The sequence below is a fragment of the Myxine glutinosa genome, chromosome 7, assembly GCF_964187855.1.
Source record: "Myxine glutinosa chromosome 7, kmMyxGlut1.1, whole genome shotgun sequence".
Taxonomy (NCBI): Eukaryota; Metazoa; Chordata; class Myxini; order Myxiniformes; family Myxinidae; genus Myxine; species Myxine glutinosa.
Genome location: NC_136267.1, coordinates 173,623,217 through 173,644,862, shown reverse-complemented (window position 1 = coordinate 173,644,862; position 21,646 = coordinate 173,623,217). Strand labels below are relative to the sequence as shown.

The 21,646-nt window shown below is 44.3% G+C and overlaps 2 protein-coding genes across 3 annotated transcripts in view; one reads left to right on the top strand and one right to left on the bottom strand.

Moving 5' to 3' along the window:
* LOC144893034 (uncharacterized) overlaps positions 1-21,646 on the bottom strand; it is a 296,542-nt gene that overhangs the window by 72,772 nt on the left and 202,124 nt on the right. The window lies entirely within an intron of this gene.
* Positions 19,698-21,646, top strand: part of LOC137431845 (RNA-binding motif, single-stranded-interacting protein 1) — a 400,729-nt gene continuing 398,780 nt past the window's right edge. Inside the window, exon 1 of one of the 2 annotated variants that reach the window (XM_078782569.1) lies at positions 19,698-19,995. In XM_078782569.1, coding sequence (XP_078638695.1) covers positions 19,951-19,995 — 45 coding nt within the window. In that variant the 5' untranslated portion in view covers positions 19,698-19,950. The remainder of the gene's footprint in view (positions 19,996-21,646) is intronic. The other variant, XM_078782568.1, reaches the window with a different exon arrangement.

The following is a 21,646-nucleotide window of genomic DNA, read 5'->3' as shown; positions in this document are numbered from 1 at the left end:
AGGCAATGGAGACGAAAGAATGGGAAGTGAGGACGCACATAGAGACGACTAAGGTGGCCTTAGAGGAAGAAATTGAGGGGGCGCATCGGGAAATGAAAGAGGTGAAGAAAAAGTTAGAGGATGTGGAAGAGGGGGTGAGTGAAATTAAGAAGAGACGGCGGGAAACTAAGAGGGAGATAAAGGAGGAAGTCATGGAATATGTGCAAGGTCTGTGCTCAAATCATGATGATGTGCTTGCTAACCAAATAAAGAGTTTGCAGGTGGCGGAGGAGGAACGGAGACGAGGTGCCGAGGTGAGTGGCGATATACTCGGAAATGTATATGGTGTGAGGGGAGATTCAGTCGGCTTGGGTGTTGGTGTAGACCCGGGTGTTCGTGAGAGACCAATGGTGAGGTGTGCGACAGGTACAGAGTGTGAAGGAGGAGGTGTGCGAGGATGTCCGACTATGGGGTGTGTGAGGAAAAAGTGCGCGCCGAGGAGTGAGTGTGCTGTCGAGAGTGAGTTGGTCGTAGCGCGTGTGCGGGGGGGGGGGGGGGGCACATGGAAGCGCGTGATGGGGAGTGTTACAGGGGATGTAACAGAAGAATGCACACCTGTGGTGAGTGTTACGGAGGGTGTAACAGGAGAGTGTGTGCAAGAGTATGCACGAAAAAGGTGTGTAACAGAGGAGTGCGTGATTCCAGAGTGCGCTGTCAAGAGTAAGGGTGAATGCGCGACCGAGTGTGGTGGTGAAAGTAGTGAGAGTGACACGGAGCACGAGTTGGTTGTAGCAGGTGAGGGAGGATGCACACCTGGAATGGAAGGATGTACACCTGGAATAAAAGGATGCACACCTGGAATGGTCGAGCGCGTGTGGGAATGCACGCTTGAGTTGGTAGTGGGGCACGTGATTGGGTGTGCGGAGGAGAGCACACCCGTGGTTGTCACAGAGGAGGTGACCGAGGAGGGGGGGGCGCGAAGAGGTGTGTTGGTGAGGTGTGCGAACGACGAGTGTGTGCTAAAGTGTGTGGTGGTCAGGTGTGTGACGAAGTCTCTGAGTGTACAGGGGGGGTGTGTAAGAGAAGGTGCAATGACGGAGAGCATGGAGACAGCTGGATGTGTGAGCAAGGAACGGAACGCGGGGTGTGAGCATGCAAGTGGAGCATCGACGTTAACCGGGTTAGCGGTTAGATCGACTTGTAGCCGAAGCGAGCCCTCGGTTCGTGCCGGGCTTTGTGCGCCGCGGGAACCAGCGGGGATCGTAACCACGGCGGTTTCAAAGGAACCGCCGTACGGGATCCACGCCGGGCCTCGCTCCGAACGGTCGCGTCAGTGCTCCGCTAGGCGGAGCGGGCGGCCCGGTCGGAAGGGTCGTCACGGCGACCCCTTGTGGTTGAGGCGTTCCGGCAGGGCGAGATCGGGCCATCGGACGGCTCCGTGCCGAGATGGTGCGTGGAATCTCGGCCTGGGTAAGCCCCCTTCCCTGCACCGAATGCCGGACGAATCCAACCGCCGGCAACAAATCACCTGCATTCATTGCTCGGCTTTGCGAAGCCGAGCTTTGGAAATGAATTGGCGCACCGAGAGGCTCAAGTGAGTAGACGTGTGAGGGTGATAACAGTAGTGAATTTGAAAAGCAAAATTTGTGATTGGCAAAAATTTGATGATTGGCAGATGATTGGTAGAGTGATTTGCAAAGTTTTGATTGGCTGAAATTTGAGAGCAAAATTGGTAGTGAGAGATACCCGATGTGGTGGGATGGCAACTCTGCCATCTCTCACACAACGGGGGCAAAGGAGCAATCGTTTTATGGGGTTTGGCAGTGAAAACTAGCCCGGGAGGGTTTGGATAATGTATAGGGACCTAGAGAATGACCATAGGTAACGGTAAGGTTAAGTAGCAACATTGGACAGGTAGTGGGGACGTAGAGAGGGTAGTTGGATGATAATGACGAGGGAGCGCAATAATTAATGTAAGGGGCGACGGGGAAGCACGAGTTTTAGCAGGAAACCAGGTAGATCAGATGATGCCGTGTGAGTGTTGGAAGTGTACTCAGAAGTGTAAAGTGAACAGGTGTATGAGTGAGTAATGTAGTTGTGAGTTGTATTGAGCGTGGAAGTGTATGAAGCAGCGTATGAGGAACAATTGTAGTTGTGCATTGTATTGAATGATTGAGGGAGCCTGGGAGGAAGGAGGGTGCAGGTGGCACCAGGTGTGATTGCACAGCTGTGCAACTGAACAGGTGTATGGAGCAGTGTATGAGTGAGTGATGGTGATGTGTGTCGTGTTGAGCCAATGGTCCTGGAGGAAGGAGGGTGCAGGAAGCACCAGGTGTACGAGTGATGGCACAGGTGTGCAAATCCAGGTATGGAGAACGGTTGTATGAAATACATGGAGTATGGAATATATGGAGTATGGAATGGATGGTATGGAGTGAGTATGGTGGAAACTGTGGAGTGGAGTGGATGGTGCGAAGGTGTGGATGGGGAGGATGGACCCCACCACCCGGGGAGGGTAGTTTAAGCGTTAGGTAGAGGGTATAGGTAAATTGTGGTTGGATATTGGCATCTGTGGTGCGTGTGGAAGAATGGTGTTTGGATGGGTGCATTCGTGACGTGGAAATGGCTGGGCGTGTGGCCTGTTAGTGTGTGTAGTTGAATGGGCACTCCACCACTGTGAGGATGTCGGCCAGGTGAGGCCGCAGGTGGGCTCTGGGAGCCGTTAGAGTTGTGGATGGGGCCCGAGGATCCGGAGGACGGACCCGGGTAGCCCAGTGCCAGAGAGGGCACCGAGTGGGGTAAGCGCCAAGGAGGGCCTTCCCCAGTTAGATAGGTTAGGTGAGGAGCAGGTAAGCTCGGAGGCAACTACAGTGGTGGAGGTGTGCAGGTGGGTAGACCTGCTGGGAGAGCCACACGACCCAGTCCTGAAATTGTGCAAAGGCACAGGGAGTCGAATCGGGGGAGTGAGACCCCAAATTGATAAGCACCACAGTTTGGTCAATGGGAATTGGTTTTTAGAACCCATAGAGTAAGTTGGCCAATGGTTTGGCAGGGAAAGACCCCGGGTAGAATAAAGTGTGTTAATGTCATTTAGGAAGTAGTTAGGATTAAGAATCTCCTCGCACTATCTACATCCACTCACCTGAGGTGACAAAACTCCACACCATGCCATGTTTTTATTATTTTGGTGCAAATGTTTGGAATGTGAGACGCATCATGACGTGGGCGTGACATTGTGCTGATGTTCCATCTCTCCCTCCTTATGAGGATTGATGATGAATTTGAATGATGGCAAATTTTGGTTAGAGGGATTGTGGGGACGAATTTGGTATAGGGGAGATATGGGGAAGACGTGACGGGAGCGACGAATTTGTAAATGTGTAGATTGGTTTTGTGTACATATGGGGTAAGGGCAAGGGTAGAGTAGGTAACAGGGGGGGTGACGTACGGTAGGGACGAGCTTTCTCACTTCGCTCTCCGTACGCACCTCGTCTTGCATTGCCTTGTTTGATGTGTACCTTTGTGACCTTACCCCTCGCTCACCTGCCTTCTGTTCCCCTGTCTCCCACCCGAGGACTGTGCTCTCTGGGCACCAAGGGGAGCGTGCGGGAGTCCGCCATTGTGTGGCAGAACCCCTGCATCCAGCTGCTTGCATCGATGCACCACTAATGGACCACATGTCTGTGGCTGAGCACCACTCATGGACCCCACGGGTTGGGGCATGGCCCCTCTGCTGGAACCGGCCATGATGGCCCGAGATCTTGCTGGCGGACCTTGGTAACATGGCACCTATGCCATACAGGTGAACCACTCATAGTCGGCCCTGTGGGCCATAAATAAAACACAATGGACACGTTCTGTGCTTGTTTTTATTATTGCAAATAGGCCGCCAGCAAAGAAGAAAGACAACATCTGGAAGAACGACAATAGCCAGCAGAGGGAGCCGAAGAGCAAGACACCAACAGGGGTTTGTTGTTTATTATGAAGTGTGGTGACTGTGTACTCCGGTGCGTTTTGGTGCATTATGGTGCTTTGATATTGGTGCTGGTGCGTCGATGCAGGGCAGGCTGTCTCCCCCCCAAAAGAACAATCACAGGTCCTGGGTTAGTTTTGTAAATACCAGCGTCAATTGTAAATAATGCTCCCCACCGTAAATGTGTAGTTTGAAGACAATTCCACAATTTGGTTAGCTGTGGGCGCAAATCTGTTAGATAGGGTGCAATGCAGCAGAGGGACATACTTATTTGTGTTTTAAAACTGTCGCACTCAGGGTCAGGTTAAATGTAGAGGGAACTACACCTACGTGCCACACTAAAGTTAAGTTTTATAGGCCCGAGGACATGCCTGGAGGATGAGGGTGCAGTGTTTTGGATTTGAGAATGGTTGTGTTTTTTTGGTATTGTTGTAAGTGTAATGAATTGTTGTAAATATCACCCTCCGTGTGTAAAGGTCAAAGGTCGTCCTCCTAGTTACTCCATATACATACACGTAGCCAATCATATACCCTCTTAAGTAGTTATCTCCTTATTCTGTGTAGTTGACGGCTCTGTTCCCACTAGTTGACACTGCATTTGCATCAGATGACATAAGGTAGTTCCCTTCCATTCCCAAAGCCCCCATTCCCAAAGCCTCCGTTTGCCAACTGCATTGGGCGGTTTTCTGCATTTGCCGCCATTGGCCATGTGCTCCGTCTCGGGGAAGAAGGGCGTTGCCCTCTACTCGTCATGAGAAGGTGGATCCCAGCGAGCCCCCACCAGCCAATCAGGGCTGGTGAGACACCATCACGGGCGTGGCGCGGCTTGATCGCGACGCGCCTTATAAAAGGGTGTGGGGAAGGATTTCACGGGGAGATGCGTCAGAGAGAGAACCCGTCACGCAACGCCCCCACGAGAGAGAGGAGATACGCGAGATGAGCTTTGACTCCACCACGCAGCTTTGACTCCACCACGCAGCTTTGACTCCACCACGCAGCTTTGACTCCACCACGCAGCTTTGACTCCACCACGCAGCTTTGACTCCACCATGCAGCTTTGAATCCACCACGCAGCTTTGAGACCACGCAGCTTCGACCCGCTGCTAAGCGGGAACCAGATTGCGGTGGCATTGGTGGCATCGGTGGCCGTCGAGGTCCGGCCCGACGTCCCGTGCGGGATCAAGCTCCAGCCAGCGTCCAGCTGAACCTTCCTCTCCCTCCAGCCATCCACCTCCTGCCATTCCTGTCATCATCCCCCGTGTAAGTGTGCTTGTAGTCTGTCTTTTGTCTCGTCCCTGGGTTTAAGTAAGACCGCAATAGGTAAGCTAATATTTGCACTGTGTCCTTCTGGTTCCTCCATCCTTTCTGTAATTATTTTCTTATTCTTCCTTCTCCTTGGTTCTTTTTTATTGTGTAAATAATAGCTAGTAATAAATTATATTTGTATTTCCTACCTTTGTTCTCCTTTCCTTTACATCCGTTTCGTCCTTGTCTTTTCCCTCATTGAATACCTGTGGCACGATTTGGCCAACGTTAAGGATCGGGTCAGTACTTGTTAATAGTTCGTGCCGCGGTTGCTAAACCGCTCGGCAATTACCATCTGTCCGCGGTCGCGAACGGGGTTGCGCACCTACCTCTCCGGAGGGAGCTGTGCAGCGTCAGGGACCACGTCGGCCAGTCATAGACGAGGGGATTAATCTCCCCTCGATAAGGGGAACAGAGGCCGACGTTGGGTTCCGTAACAATATATATATATATATCTGTGCAGAGTCTGTCTTGTGCTGTCTTGTCTTGTCACTGAACTACTCCCTCAAACTTTTGTGAAATCGTACTATTCCAACTTGACCCACGGCGGGAGTATGCGCTCTACTGAGTGGCGTTCTAGTTTGTTCAGTGAATCTTCACCATTGAGTAATAGGGCTAAAACCAACATTTAGCAGGATATCTGAAAAATATATGGACGGATTTGGACGATATTTGGCGGAGAGGTAGTGTACGTGATTCGGACAACATGAGTAGATTTTGGTGAAGATCCGGATCTGGATCCGGCTAGTATAATTTTTTAAGGGATTCTTCACCATTAGGAGATATAGGGCCAAAAACGATACAAAGCAGTATATCTCAAAAAGTTGTGGACGGATGATTTTGATTAAATGTGATTCTGTATTGTGATTTTCTGTTCTACTCTGGGCTACAAAACGTAAACTGTTCACCTGGTGGAGGTATGCTCTCTACTGAGTGCCGTTGTTCTTGGTGGAGAAGGGTTCATCCTCCAACAGACATAATTCTAAATTTTGCACACAGTGAGAAAGAAACAACATATTGATCTCCTGCAATACAACATGGCTTGCCCAGTCCCAATATGATATTTTATACAAATGAGCTTCTTTGGAATGAACTACAAAAGATAATTGATGCTACCTATTCCAATGGAATTATAGCAATATCTCGTCATGTCTGTAAATTTGGTAACAAAAAAATAAGACTTAAAAAAAAAAAGGTACTTCATAAAATTTTTAGATAATGTAATTGTGATCAGTTTCTGTATCAATGTGATAAATATGTTCAAGTACATTATATCCAGGAGATAGGACTTTGTATATTATAAAGGAGTTGATTACGAGCGGATGTGACAGAGATGTTTAAGATAATGAATTGGGTACAGAGAAAATACGTGAAGAAGGTTTTTTTTTGAGAATAGACAGTAATAGGCCTGAAAGTAAACAAGCGGAGACTTCAGACAGATTGATAAGACGGGAGTCTTTTAGTGATACAGTAGTTAATTCATGGAATGGTCTATCTAGATAGGTTGTGGCAGCGGAAACAGTAGATAAGTTTAAATTGGAATTAGATAGGTACCGATAGAAACACTTTGGATTTGGGTGATATTATACGAGTACATGTGCAGCGATTGTTATGTCTGTGGAAGGGTCTCATCAAAGGGTGAGTGTGTGGTTGGTGTTTGTGCATACCTAACCCTCAAATGCAACGTGTGTGTGTGTGTGTGTGTGTGTGTGTGTGTGTGTGTGTGTGTGTGTGTGTGTGTGTGTGTGTGTGCGTGTGTGCGTGCGCGTGTGCGCGTGTGCGCACACACACATATACATATAACATCAACTGCCTTCGTCCCCCCTCCAAAAGAACAACATTTATTAACTCAACTGGACTATGTCCAGCTGAGTTTTTGTCGACACGCAGAGTGGTCCGTCGTCCGTCTGTCTGTCGTCTGTAAACAATTCGACGTCTACACTCTATAAGTCACAGATATTGATTAAATTTGATGAAACCTGTTATGCAGCATCTTTAAGACATAAACTAGTTTCGGATTGCATTTGGGCGTTGCACGCCCAAAAATGGGCGTGGCAGGGCGGCCATGTTGAAAAATCAATTTTTGTCATATATTTTTATCACATATAAACGATATAGTTTGTGGTTCTATTATGCATATTCTAACCATATTGATATAGACCAGTTGAGTTCAGGTTCCCTGGAACCTCTCTAGTTTATAGTAATGATAGTAAAAAATACTTAATGACATAGTTGTGTGAAAGACTGTTCCTGAGTTTTGTGATTATGACAGTATGATTGTGTGACAGTTTTGATAACCATTGTGTTTTCCTTATTCTTCTCCATATTATTGTTGCAGATGCCACTTGCCATTTTTGTGTTGATTAAAGCTTACTGAAAGGTTTTATTTGTCTGCTTCTGCTTCACTTTTAGTGAAAATATTATTTTGTTTGCACATATGGCACTCACCCCCTCTCCCTCCTTACCCCCATTGAGATTGGGTCTGTGGCCTGAGACAGATTTGTTTGGCCTGGTGTTGGTGTAGGGCACTAAGCCTGATGGACCAAATGGCCTCCTCCAGCAACAAAGATCTTTGTTATTCCTTGTTATTAGCTCCTGTTGGACTTAGTCTGAAACGGCGGCTTATGGATTGGGTCTCGTCTGTCTGTCCGTCCGTCCGTGTGTCCGCAACAATATCTCGTGGATGTATCGACCGATTTTGTTCATGCTTGGCACAAATACAGTAAATGAGGGCATGCATATGCACGTCATTTTGTTTCGTGATCCGATCAAAGATGGCCAACTGGCGGCCATTTTAGTTGTAAAAAAACCCAGATGTTGAACACGTCTTCAACCATTTCTCGGATATGCATTTACCGATGCTGTTAAGACATGGCACACATCTAGTTAATGATGGCTTACATAAACACGTCATTTTCTTTCGCGTTCAGATCCAAGATTGCCAAGTGGCAGCCATTTTGTTACTTAAACATGTCCCTGACCATTTCTTAAACATGCATAGTCCAATTTTGTTCAAACTTGGCACAGGCAGAGTACATTTTGGCATACATGTACGCCTTGCTTTATTTTGTGATCTGATCAAAGATGGCCTATTGGTAGACTGATGGCCATTTTAATTGGAAAAAACCCGATATTGAACACGTCCTCAACCATTTCTCGGATATGCATTTACCGATACTGTTAAGACATGGCACACATCTAGTTAATGATGGCTTACATATGCACGTCATTTTCTTTCGTGATCAGATCCAAGATTGCCGAGTGGCAGCCATTGTGTTACTTGAACATGTCCCCAATCATTTCATAAACATGCATAGTCCAATTTTGTTCAAACTTGGCATAGGCAGAGTACATGATGGCATACATGTACGCCTTGCTTTATTTTGTGATCTGATCAAAGATGGCCGAATGGTAGACTGATGGCCATTTTAATTGGAAAAAACCCGATATTGAACACGTCCGCAACCATTTCTCGGCCATGCATAGGCGGATATTGTTCAAACTTGGCACACAGATACTACATGAGAGTATACAATGCAGACGATTTTGTTTTCTAATCCGACCAAATGTGGCTGACTGGTGGCCTTTAACTCCACACAGCAAAACTACTAAAACCATGTGGGCTATGATATCTTTGTCTTTGTCGTCTTGTTCCTTGTTGATTTTTGCTTCTAATGTATAAATAAGTTTTAAATATTATCAGAACTAATAAACATAATTTGACATCATCTACTGCTTCTTAGAGGTGGAACCATTGGTCGTTTCTCCCTTCCATTTTCTAGTTTTCCTCTTTTCTGCTTGCTCCTTTATGTCATCACTATTGTACAATTGCAAGAAAAATAAAACAAACATTAAAAAAAAAGTCTTACTCTTGGAAATTTCTAATTCCTGGTTACATTATGAAATGTCAGTATGATGAGTAATCTACAGCTTCCAATGGTCGAAAATTATTTATTTTATGTTACTTTGTTATATCTTGGTTTTTCGGATCCACATAGTCACAAATCTGAAAAAAAAAATCGAAAAAAAAATAAATTTTTTAAATCTAGAAGTGATGAAAGCCTCTAAGAGAAGAGGACTGCTTTTTGAGGGCCGTCGTGGCCATATGGCTCGATTTTACAAATTGGCCCTAATTATTCATATTCCAGAGTACCAAATCGGGTATCATTGTAATTGTCTTGAATTTGTAAATGCATTGGGGCAGATTTTGATGTGGATAAACCTCTTGTAATTCTGAGAAGTGTTGAAATTGACAGTTTTCGAATTTAAGCAACGCTTCAAATTTGAATGAATATTCATGATTATGCAAATGAGCTAATTAACATAACGTCAGGTATAAATGGAGAAATGCATAATCTCTATTTTTGTGCCAGTTTTGTTATTCTATCTTTAAGATTTAGCGAGATATGCCTGATTTGCTGATCTATGTGCAATGGCGCAATTTTTGATACGTTGCCATGGAAACGGCTCAATTTGATATAGTGTAAATGAGTTATATTTCAGGGGACTTATTTTTTCATTCAGTTGATCGTAGTGAACAATTTGATACCCCCAAAAATTGGTTATGGGGAGTTTGGGGGTGCACGGTGGCCGGTGGGCTTCACCTACTCACGGCCTATGCCTAGTTTGTTAAGATTTCGAGGAGGCGATTGGAAAGAGTCCATTGATGTCGTGGTCTTTCCCACACTTCTTCTTGAGCCTTGAAGATGTGTTTAAGTACATGATGTACATCCTTTATTCTAAGACTCAGAAAGCAAAAGTCTGCTGCTTGCATGATGTTATTGCCTCATGGCTCTTCACTTGAGTTTGAAATCTCAGTGAGCATAGCAGCAACTTCTCTTAGAGGCAGACATGGTTGAATCATGGATATTGGTGCTGTATGCTGCATTGATAATGTGATCTCATGAACAAACGACAAATCCTTTTTGGGTCCACTCCATTAAGCTACAACACACACAACAACAGGCATTTTAAGGCCATTTTCCCTGCTGGAGAGATGTTACACGGTCCACACCTTTAAGCATCCATCCTATATGATATGGGTCTATGGCAGTTTGGACTATCCATCGTGAATAAAAAAGGATCATCCAACAAAAATTGTACAAAGACCTACACTGCCAATTGTGTATCAATTACCATGACGAGTGAGATACCCGTGCTACGCACGGGTGGGAGGCCAGAAGCAAACAGACAATGCAGATACCGCGAATGCTAAAGCATCAAATCAATAAATTCCACATTCCTGTAGCACCCTCAGTCGCAAGTCAGACATGGACAGCAAGTTCGTGAAGGACTTCCATGAAAAACGTACCCGTTCGCAAACAAACGGGTACGTTCACGTAAAAAAACATCGATCGTGGGTACGTGGCGAATCTGCATATGGCGATCCGCGAAGTTCACGTTCAGAAAGTAGAAACCATCACAGCATGTCGTCATTCACTTGAACTCGATATCTCTTTTTATCATTACAAACAACATATCTCCAATCACAAATTAATCACAAAATAAACTTTTAACAACATTGTTAATGTTTCCTTCATTGTAAAAACTACCAAGTCAACAGTTAAAAGGATTTTGAGCTGACAGGTGTTACGGCCTCGGTCAGTTGGATTAAAATTGATGATATTAGAAGTTTGACCTTGATTTGATCTTTGACCTTTTGACCTCAAAAATAGTTGGTTTCCAACAATTCCAAAATAGTTGGTTTTCATTCGATTGACTTGAAAATTGAACAGTAGTTGTATACAACTACTGTTCAATTTTCAAGTCAATCGAATGAAAAATGGCTTTTAGAAATCCGACCTTCAGTTGACCTTTGACGTCAAAATCAATAGGCTTCTCAATTGTCACGACCTCTACAACATGGTGAAGTTTCATGGTAATTGGTTTAGAATTCTGACCTGAAGACGAGTAGCAAACAGAAAAACAGACAGAATAACAAACGCAACCGACAAATATACTTGAAAAATCTTCGATTTTGCAAGTAACAAGAAATATATCGTGCATAGCACGATACTTGCAAAATCCCTAAAATAAATTGTTGACCTTTGGCCTATGTTTACCTCAAAAATAATTGGTGGTTGAATCAGTGGCTCTATGCAAATCCTCTTCAAATTTCAAGCCAATTGGATTAAAATTGACGATTTTAGAAATTCAGCCAATGTTGACCTTTTGACCTTGAGGCCTCAAAAATAATTGGTAATTGATTTCAGTTCATTCAAAACGAATTGACTGACAAACAGACAGAATAGCGCACAAGACCAAACAATATACATGGCACTCGGTAGAGAGCATACCTCTGCCAAGGAGATCAGTTTACATTTTGTATCCCACTGATAGGCCAAATCAAAACCTGAACGAAAATCCAATCGGCTTGTTCTTGTCACCTACCCAAATCATCCACAAAGTTTTGTTCTTAATTATTCACAACTGTTTGACATATCATGTTAATTATCCTTTTTGGCCCTATCACTCAATGGCAAAGAATCACTTCAAAGATTAAAAAATTATCTGATCGAAGGATCCGGATATGTATCTTTACCAAAATTGAATCAGTTCTTTCTTGTCACACACCCAACCTATCCACCAGGTTTCATACAAATCTGTTCACAACTTTTAAAAATAACTTGCTATATATCGGTTTTTGCCCGACAGTGCCTTCAAAAAGTATTCACACCCTTTGACTTTTTCATATTTTGTTGTTACAGCATGAATTTAAAAATGATGCAATTGAATTTTTTTGGCACTGATCTACCCATAATTCCGCATAATGTCAAAATGGAATTAATTTTTTTGGAAAAATTTACAATTTAATTAACCCTAGGATGCATGACCCGGAACCCGGCTGCCCATAGAATGCCTTTGGCCCATGCATCCTAGGGTTAAAAATGAAAAGCTGAATTGTTTTGAGTCGATAAGTATTCAACCCCTTTACTATGACACTACAAATTGAGCTCAGGTGCATCCAATTTCCTTTGATCATCCTTCAGATGCTTCTACAACTTGATTGGAGTCCACCTGTGACCATTTCAATTGATTGGACATGATTTAGAAAGAAACACACTCAGACCCTTCCTTGAGCTGGCAGTCCAACTGAACTGAGCAACCAGGCAAGAAGGGCCCTAGTCAGGGAGGTGACAAAATACCCAATGACCAATCTGACAGTACGACAGAGTTCCTTGGCTGAGATGGGAGAAGCTGCAGGAAGGACAACAGTCTCCGCAGCACTTCATAAATCAAGGCTTTATGGGATAGTGGCAAGATTGAAGCCACTCCTGGGACAAAGGCACATGACAGCACACCTGGAGTTTGCAAAAAGGCATGTAAAAGACTGATAGCATGAGGCAAAAGATTCTGTGGTCTGGTGACAAGAAAATTGAACTATATGGCCAGAATTCAAAGCGCCACATCTGACAGAAACTGAGCACAGCTCATCACCCATCTAACACCATTGCTACCATGAAACATTGTAGTGACAGCATCATGCTATGGGGATGCTTTTCAGCAGCAGGAACTGGGAGACTTCTAAGGATAGATGGAACAATGAATGGAGCTAAATACAGAAAAATCATTGAGGAGAATCTGCTTCAGAGTGCAAAGGACCTTAGACCACGGCAAAGACTTACATTCCAACAGGACAATGACCCAAAGCAAATGGCCAAAGCAACACTGAAATGGCTTCAGAACAAGAACATGAAAATCCTTGAGTGGCCCAGCCAAAACCCAGACTTGAATCCCATTGAGAATCTGTGGAAAAACTTGAAAATTCACCAATGCTCCCCATTCAACCTGACAGAGCTTGAGCCAATTTGCAAGGAAGAATGGGAGAAACTCCTCAAATCCAGATTTGCAACGCTGATATAGACATATAGCGGGGCGGATATGTGAAACAATTGTTCAGATTGTGGTAAAAGCACCAAATTTCCTACAGTTCATCTTGAATACATAATAATCGATTTCAGATATAGTGCCAAGAAAAAAATCCCCCTGGTGGCCATATTTGGCCAAAATCCAAGAAGGCCACCAGCCGAGCCGTGAATTTCTATTAAACCCGATATTTTCTTTAATATTCAAGCTACAGACATGAATAAAACATCATTTTGTATGTTTTCAGACACAAGGAATCCAATTACAGCATTAATTCTTTCATAAAATACATTTATTTCAACATAAAGGGCTTTTTTGTGCCAAATTATCTGAAATCGGTGAAAAATTTGACCGATTTTAAGCAATGTGATGTTGCGATTTTCACACGAGTACACAACACATTCTCTCCACATGTCGTGTACACTTCCTTCTCTGTGGAGAGATTTTCCACCACCTATGGTTAGAAGTAGCGACAGTAAAGAATTATTAGTGATTATAGATTCATATTGGTATAGAGCATTGGTATATCAGTAGTACGCACACTTGCTAACATGGTTAATGAAACTACATTGTATATTAAATGTTATGTACAATTATTTGCATATATTAAGAATTATATTAAGCATGGTGATTGGTGACGGTAATACCTGATGTGCCAAGAATTTGAAGAGCTCAGTCTTGTTGTTGTCCAAACGCAGGAACTCCTGCCAGTTTCCTGGAATAGTGTTTGCTGCTGTTACACGTCTCTGAATACCTTTGCCTCGTTTCTCTCTAGCTGTGGATTTAAGGCTCCCTTGGATGTACATGTCCCAAACGATATCGACTCTCGAGACGTTTCGTAGCTGTGCTTTGATGTACGGCAGAAACACTAGGGTAGCGTATTCCTGGAAGGTTTTGGTCCCTACTGGTACAACACGATTGCTGCTCCATCCAATATGATAACATCAGCTACAGGGGCTTCTCCACTGGGTTTGCATAGCTTTTCTAAACATTCCGTGAGGTCAGCTTTTGTCCCAAACCGGAGTTTCCCAAGCTGTGACGGAGAAGGAGGATACACGTGGTTCTCGTGCCTGAAGAAATTTTCCAGGTCCCCTTCGCGCATTTGAGAAGCTATGTCGAGTCTCGAAAACAGTGCACAGTCACTTTTAAGTGATGGTAGGTGTGTTTTTAGATGAGACCTTTGGTGGTGGTCGGCTGAACAAAGGTATGTTGTTTCTCTTGATGGGATCCATTATAGGGGTTGTTCTCTGCAACATACGCTCTTTGACATATTGCTCATACTGCTGCTGGCCCAAATTCTCTATGGAGCGCACGTTATCCGCTATTTCTGAATCAACAATATCTCGGCTATCCAAGACCAGCAAGTCCCCGCTTTCGTCTGTGAATGGATTTCCCATGTCATCAATTACTTGAACGAGCGTCGTGACCTCTTTTGCAAAGGAGACTTGTGCGGACAGCGTATGCTCATGATGCTTAAGATTGTTCTTCGAAGTACTGCTCTCGAGGGCAACTGTTTCAAAGCCATGTACAACCCTAGCCAGTTCAGGACCTGCTACCATCCACCGCAGGAGTGCTCGTGGATTTTGCAGAAGACCAACCGCCCCACCATCACCCTTTACAACCGCATTATTTTGTTTGTGTGCATGATCTATGGCAAGAGCTGAGAATGGACGATTTGTTTTGTGCACCACAAAGTCACCTTGTTCAAACTGCCTCGCTACATCAGGAAGTCTGTCCTGCAGTGTAACCATGTCCCGAATATGAACGGGAATCCATCTGGAATAGTGTGTTTGATCAAGGGCAAAGAACCAGGGAGCCATTGCTTCTAGGGCTGCGACGTAGAGTGCGAAGTTCCCTTCACGAATAGACCTCACATACACCAAAACGAGGAGCTCTAATCGTATAATGATCAGCCAGTACTGGAACTGTGGAGACATCTCAGCTTGTTTAAGGCACCACTTGTCAAAGGCCAATGGTTCTATTTCCTCACACGTGTAGGTGTCGTAAGCTTTACGCATGAGGATTGACAATGCACTAGAAGTGACTTGATGGGCATGCCTCATTCTTGTAACATGTGACGCCTTTAAAAATGAGTCAGCCGTCCCTGCTGTGGCAACGTTTGCTTGGGTTAGCGCATGTGTCCAGCCACTTCCGTCCAGCAACTTTCCAAGGACTCTCAAGATGTCCATCTCTGTGTGGAGTCCACCAAGCAGAATAACAAACTTTTCTTCTCCATACACATCTGGCCAGTTGCACTGGATCAGCTTTGCAATTGCAAACAGAGGCTGGTCCACTGTTAACACTGGTACCTGACCAGAATTCAGAAGTTCAACCGCAGATTTTACAACATCCATTGCATGACGGATCATGGCGACAGACTTGGAATCGTCTGAGAACAACGGTAACAGTGATGTAATTGTGACATCAAAGTTTCTTGGACTTTCCAGTGTGTTTGCATGGAACGCACCCCACGATATTGGCTCATCTGTGCTCTGAAGCTCTTTGGTGATAAGGTCTTGGGTATTGTTCAGCCATTTAGTTTCACAGTCAATAGCAGATTTCACAAGTTCTTTGTCACATGTTAGTGGACCATTCTGCAATGGAACAATGGGATCCTTCTTGATCAGTGTAACTGGTGTCAAAGTTGTGTACGAGTCCGGAAGTGGCGGTAGCTGTGTTTTTGAAGACGTTGGTTGCAGAATGGCGGGTTCACGTACAATACCATCAGAAGCTGTTGCTCGGTTTTGAAACAGGGATATTCCTGTACCATGAAAGGCCTCGCATGCTGTAGTTGAGCTGGGGTTGTGGTCGATATTGTCCACTGCAGCAGTTGTAAATAGATTTTTACGCAGGACAAGTGGACACACAACCCCATCAGTTTGATATTGCTCAGACGCTGAGATGGCAAGTTCTGTCGATATGCCAAGAACCCTGTCATATGAAACTGACAAGCCGAGATGAAAAAGTATATCCACCAGTTCACGTTTACGCGTATGTCCATGGATCATCAGGCCAATATAAACAGGCAGTGGGGTCTCTCTGTCCTTACAGTGATGCGAATTGGTGGACTCCTGGCGCCTTCTCACATGAATGTTGTATGGCAACAGCTGAGCGAGACTCAGAGTTGCTTGTCTCACTGTGTCTGATGCCTTGTTCTTTATATTGGGTTCATCCATTAGCATACCAAGTAGTGCTACCAACGACTTTGGTACAGCATCTTCCTGGCATCCTTTTTCAAAGTAGCCATCAAAGTGTGATGTGTGCTTCTTCAGCATGTCTCGGCGAATAATCTGTGCTGCCTTTGCGATGCAAATAGCTTCATCATCGAAGTCATCCAAACATGCATCTTTCAGAGCAAGTCCTACATCCTCTTCGAATGTCAGAAGGATGTCGCGACCTTGCCTGTACGCGTGAAGACCTGATACATGGGCAAGGAGTCTCTCTTTCAGACGTGTAGAGTTTATGCGGCCGGATATGTCCACCCCTAGCTCTCGTAAGCGATCCGTATACAGCTGCAGGAGATTACTCAATTTGAATATTGCAGCCACGGTCTTGTCAGCTAAACGTATATCTTCGATATAGCCAATTACCTCGACCAAAGCTATACCGTGAGCCTGTCCATCTGGGCTCTGGTTTTGTTCTTCCTCTACTTTCCTGTTGCTAGCATTGTACAGTTTCACCAGACATGCTGAATGGTATTTCGCTTCCTGTGCCACTAGGTCACCCGCACTAAGTTTGGCAATTAGCTTTTGATCCTGTAGCTTGAAAGCACAGTGATTGACACGTTGTGTAAGTTTTGACGTCATTGCTTCGTGCAGCGGACTACTTTCTGTTCCCATTATGTCACAGAAGAAGCATGTATCACTACTTTGATCTTCACTAGCTTGTCGACGCATATAAGGACCATCTCCTTTCTGACTGGTGCATGGTTCCACCGGTTGTAGTCTTGTCAGCCTACTAGCAGAGTACTTCAAGCGACAGGAGTGATGCCATTTGGCACTATGTTTGGACAACGTATTTGCAATGCCATCGCCCTCGTCAAGCTGTGATATATCTATAGCCACCGCTAGCTTGCCCAAGTCATGAAAACATTTCAAATTGTCAGCCAATGTGTCATAACCAGCTCCCACATCTGTTCGTTTTGATAGTGCAGGACACTGAAGTGGTGCAGTCGAACGTTCTTGACATAGCACACATATTGTCCAATCAATAGGTCCTGGTGTGTTTCGAGGTGAGGACAGCTTCTCATGTTCAATGAGCTTACACTTTTTCCGTGTCGACATTGTGGGAGCTCCGAAGGTTCAGACTTAACACCTGGATTGCATCATTGGCGCCATACATGTAGATTGTAGACCTGACAGAAAAGAGAAAAGAATTGTTTCTGAGTACAGTTGATAGTCATATTAGAAAGTAAGCATTCACCTTTCCGACTGTTGTCATCGTGAATATTCCAAATTGTAATCCGGTCAATTGTTCGTCGATTGTTGACAATTTCGACATAAACATGCCCTTTATGCTGAAATATATGCATTTTATGAAAGAATTAATGCTGTAATTGGGTTCCTTGTGTCTGAAAACATACAAAATGATGTTTTATTCATGTCTGTAGCTTGAATATTAAAGAAAATATCGGGTTTAATAGAAATTCACGGCTCGGCTGGTGGCCATCTTGGATTTTGGCCAAATATGCCCACCAGGGGGATTTTTTTCTTGGCACTATATCTGAAATCGATTATTATGTATTCAAGATGAACTGTACGAAATTTGGTGCTTTTACCACAATCTGAACAATTGTACTGATATTTGGCACTTAGCTGCCCCGCTAATACCCAAGGAGACTCAAATCTGTAATCACTGCCAAAGGCGCTTCTATGAAGCATTGACTCAGGGGGTTGAATACTTATGAAAATTAGATATTTCTGTATTTCATGCTCAATAAATTTGTAAAACTTTCTTCCAAAAAAAATCCACTTTGACATTATTGGGTATAATGTGTAGATCAATGTCAAAAATCTCAATTTAATCCATTTTAAATTCAGGCAACAAAATCTGAAAAAAGTCAAGGTGTGAATACTTCTGAAGGCATTGTATCTCTCAATGATGAAAAATCACTTAAAAAATTATTGGATCCAAATCCGGATCCGGCCCTTCACCAAAATCTATTAATTTTCGTCCTTGTCACATACCCAATCTGTCCACCAAATTTCGTCCGAATCCGCCCACACCTTTTTGAGATATCCTGTTCACAGACAGACAGACAGACAAACAGACAGGGGTGAAAACATAACCTCCATCCACCTTCTGTGGCACAGGTAACAAGCAAGCAGGGTTGAATACACGACCTCCTTTCCATCTTGGGTAGCAGAGGTAATAATGGGCAAGGCTTGTTTTGTAAAATGATACCTTGTTGTATTGCTTGCGTGTTAACATGTTTTTTAAGTAGAGGAATAGTGGTCAAATGACTTAACTGCTCCTGAAACTCGAGTTCAATTTGCCTTGGAAAATGCGGTATCTATGGTTTCTAATGAGAAACAATACAATTAACCTTCAATTATATTTCAGCCTTTGTCGTGCATTGATCAGGAAGAATATAGCTGCTGTAATGGAGCTTCATTTCTCAAACTGTGCATAAGGGCCTCTTTATGTAGTGCCACACATTTTCTCTCCGCGCTGATGATTTTCATACAAAACTTAGTGTATCCTCATTGGTTTGATGACATCTGTGCAGTGACAGTTTCTAGAGAGGGAGAGAGAGATCCAGAAGGAATCTGCAAATATGTGTAAGCCAGGCTTTTTGTTTGATGCTGTGCTCCTGATACAAGTTTTCATTGAGTTTCTCACTGGAAGTGAAGGGGCCTGTGTGCAGCAGATCAGAGAGGCAGGAAGGATATGACTCTAACCCAAAGGTATGCGTCTGGCTGCAGTGACGAGGACAACTTGGGAACCAGACTTCCTTTTAGGCTCTTTTGAAGTGAAAATGTACCTCGAGCGCCGTCTTCGCTTCAAAAGTCGCCACTCAATAGAATTAGTACTTGGCTAGCCCAGGCAACTAACTCACAATGACTCTAATACCTGGTTTCCCCTGTGACACAAGGCAACTAATTTTGTTGGCCTTTTCATAGTCCGAAGCCGCGACTGTACGAAAGCTCCTTATTGTACAAAACTTACTCTTGGCGGGTGGCTGATTGTTCCAGCCAAGTGAAAAGATAGTGCTGGTAATGAAGGAAGGCAAGGTAAAAATGGCATCTTTGTATTTATGTTTCTCTCCTCTCAACCGTCTATCTCTCCCTCTTGAAGCTTTAATGAGCCGGTCAGAGATCACGTGGCTCATGGAATTTCAGTTATGCAGCTGGGCTCTACCAACAGACTGCTTCACAGTGGAAGCTTGTGCTAAATAATGCAGCCACTGGAAAAGAAGTCTTTATGTTGAAGGACAACAGCATCACTTTTCTATAGCGTTTTTGTGCAGACATGATATGATATAAGCACATGGCCTGTCGATTCTCCCTGGAGAGCAAACCTTTGTGGTTGCCTCTTTCATCAGACCCCCTTCGCCGCCCACTCACTTGGTACCGCCCCCCGGAGAGTGTTGGAGCGAACGAATCGCCTGCCACAGCAGATGAAGTCTGGGCCAGGGTAATTAAAGTTGTGCCTGGATTCGGGCGAAAGGTGCCGCCTGACTGAGGAGGCGGGGAAGAGAACGTGGCTGCCAAGGTGACTCAACTCTGTCCACTTCACTCCCTGCTAACGTTGCCACAGAGGGAGGTGTTGGAGCCCCGTATACCTTGCCGGCTTGGCCTCTCACTCAACCGGTCCAGGTTTAAGCAATGATCTTGCCTCATGGTCCAATGAGGAATTCTTCTTCTAAACAGGTAGGTGACAACTGTACTGTTAACTTCACTTCCAATGCTTAATTCCTTGCTTGCATCTGCCAGTTTACATTTGTGTCTGTTGCATTTTTTCCTTTCTGTGTGAGTGTGTGTCTTTCACTCACTTACGAGGTTGAGATCTTAAAAATGAAGGAATGGTGCTGCGTATTCACTAAGTAGACAAATAGGTAAACATTCAGATGTATATATATGCTGTAGGAATGGATGTGTATGCGCATGTAGAAATGTACGTTCAAACCTCCTCGCTCTTGGAGAGAACAGTAGGATAGTTAATGAGCATTGCACTCCCCCTCTCCCTCCTCCTCTCTTGTATATTGTCGATTATTTGCAGATCAGGTGTCGAATCTCCTTCATTTTGGAAGTAAATAATGATGTAGGCACACGCGATATTCAAATGAGTTACTGCGGGAACGCACAATGCATTATGTCAAAATTATAAACATATTACAGGGAGAAGGAAACTACTCCGAGTTCATTCCTTACATCTTCAACATTGAGGTATTAATTCGAACTTCTAAAATTATTCCTGCCTTGGATTGGTAGCCCGCCAAGCGTAGGTTGGCGAACAGACGTCCGGCTTTGGGAGACATGAAGAAAGCATGATTAGCGCAATTGGATCAACAGTACATATTGACTCGGAGTGTGTTTGCTGACGAGTCAGGACGTTGGGTTCATGGCTTCGCTGCACTACGGTCCTGTCTGTATCAGAGGTGGGTGAGAAAGCCAAGAGGGCATCTGATGGCCTCGGCGGCCGGCAGAGCGTCGAAGAGCAGATGGGCTCTATTGCGCCAGCTGTTGGTCGTATTTTGAAGTTGGGGATCCTGGGGTGTGTCCACCATTGATGCAGAACAGTGGATGTGCAAGTCTAGTCATATCTAAAATAGGGGGTTGGGGGGAAGAGAATTAACAGTGCTGCCCTCATGAGATGTTCCAGCTTGCTGTGCTTGTTCAATGACCAAGATGATTTTTGTGTCAACACATAAAAAGGCCACAATGATAAATGTCTGCTTCCTGAATTCCTCCCTGGGTTAATGGTGGAGCGTTCATCCATAAACTCTGGAATTGTACAGGACAATGTCAAAGCGAAAGCGCCGTGTAACGAAACACTATTGGAAAGCATTCGTGGCGTTCCATCGCCCCTGGAGCTGCACTGTAAATTACGAGCCGTGTGATACTGCCGAGCCCTTCCCCCACCCAGTAATGATATACGATAACATGCACCAGCTTCCCTTCAAATAGAACTAGTACTGCTCCCCATCACAAAGTGGCAGCTTATTCCGATGCACCAAGACAGATTACAAAACACATATACGGAACATTTCAAAAAACGAATTGTTATTCAAATTCTCCCAATTTTATCAGAAATAAGGATAATTTTGATCACGAGCGATACTTACAATACAATGCGTTATACTGCTATAACTGAATATTTCCAGGAATTAGATCACCAATGTATTTATAAAATTGTTTCCAATGAATGATCCATTTGGTTTTTATGATGATGAGCACAAAAGCCGATCCGTCATGTACACCTGACCATGTCGTGCTTTGTACTGTATTGTTCTTCGAACAATGCACCGATCATGAAACACCGGTGCCTTTGTTTTCATCCAAACCGAGTAACAATGGAACA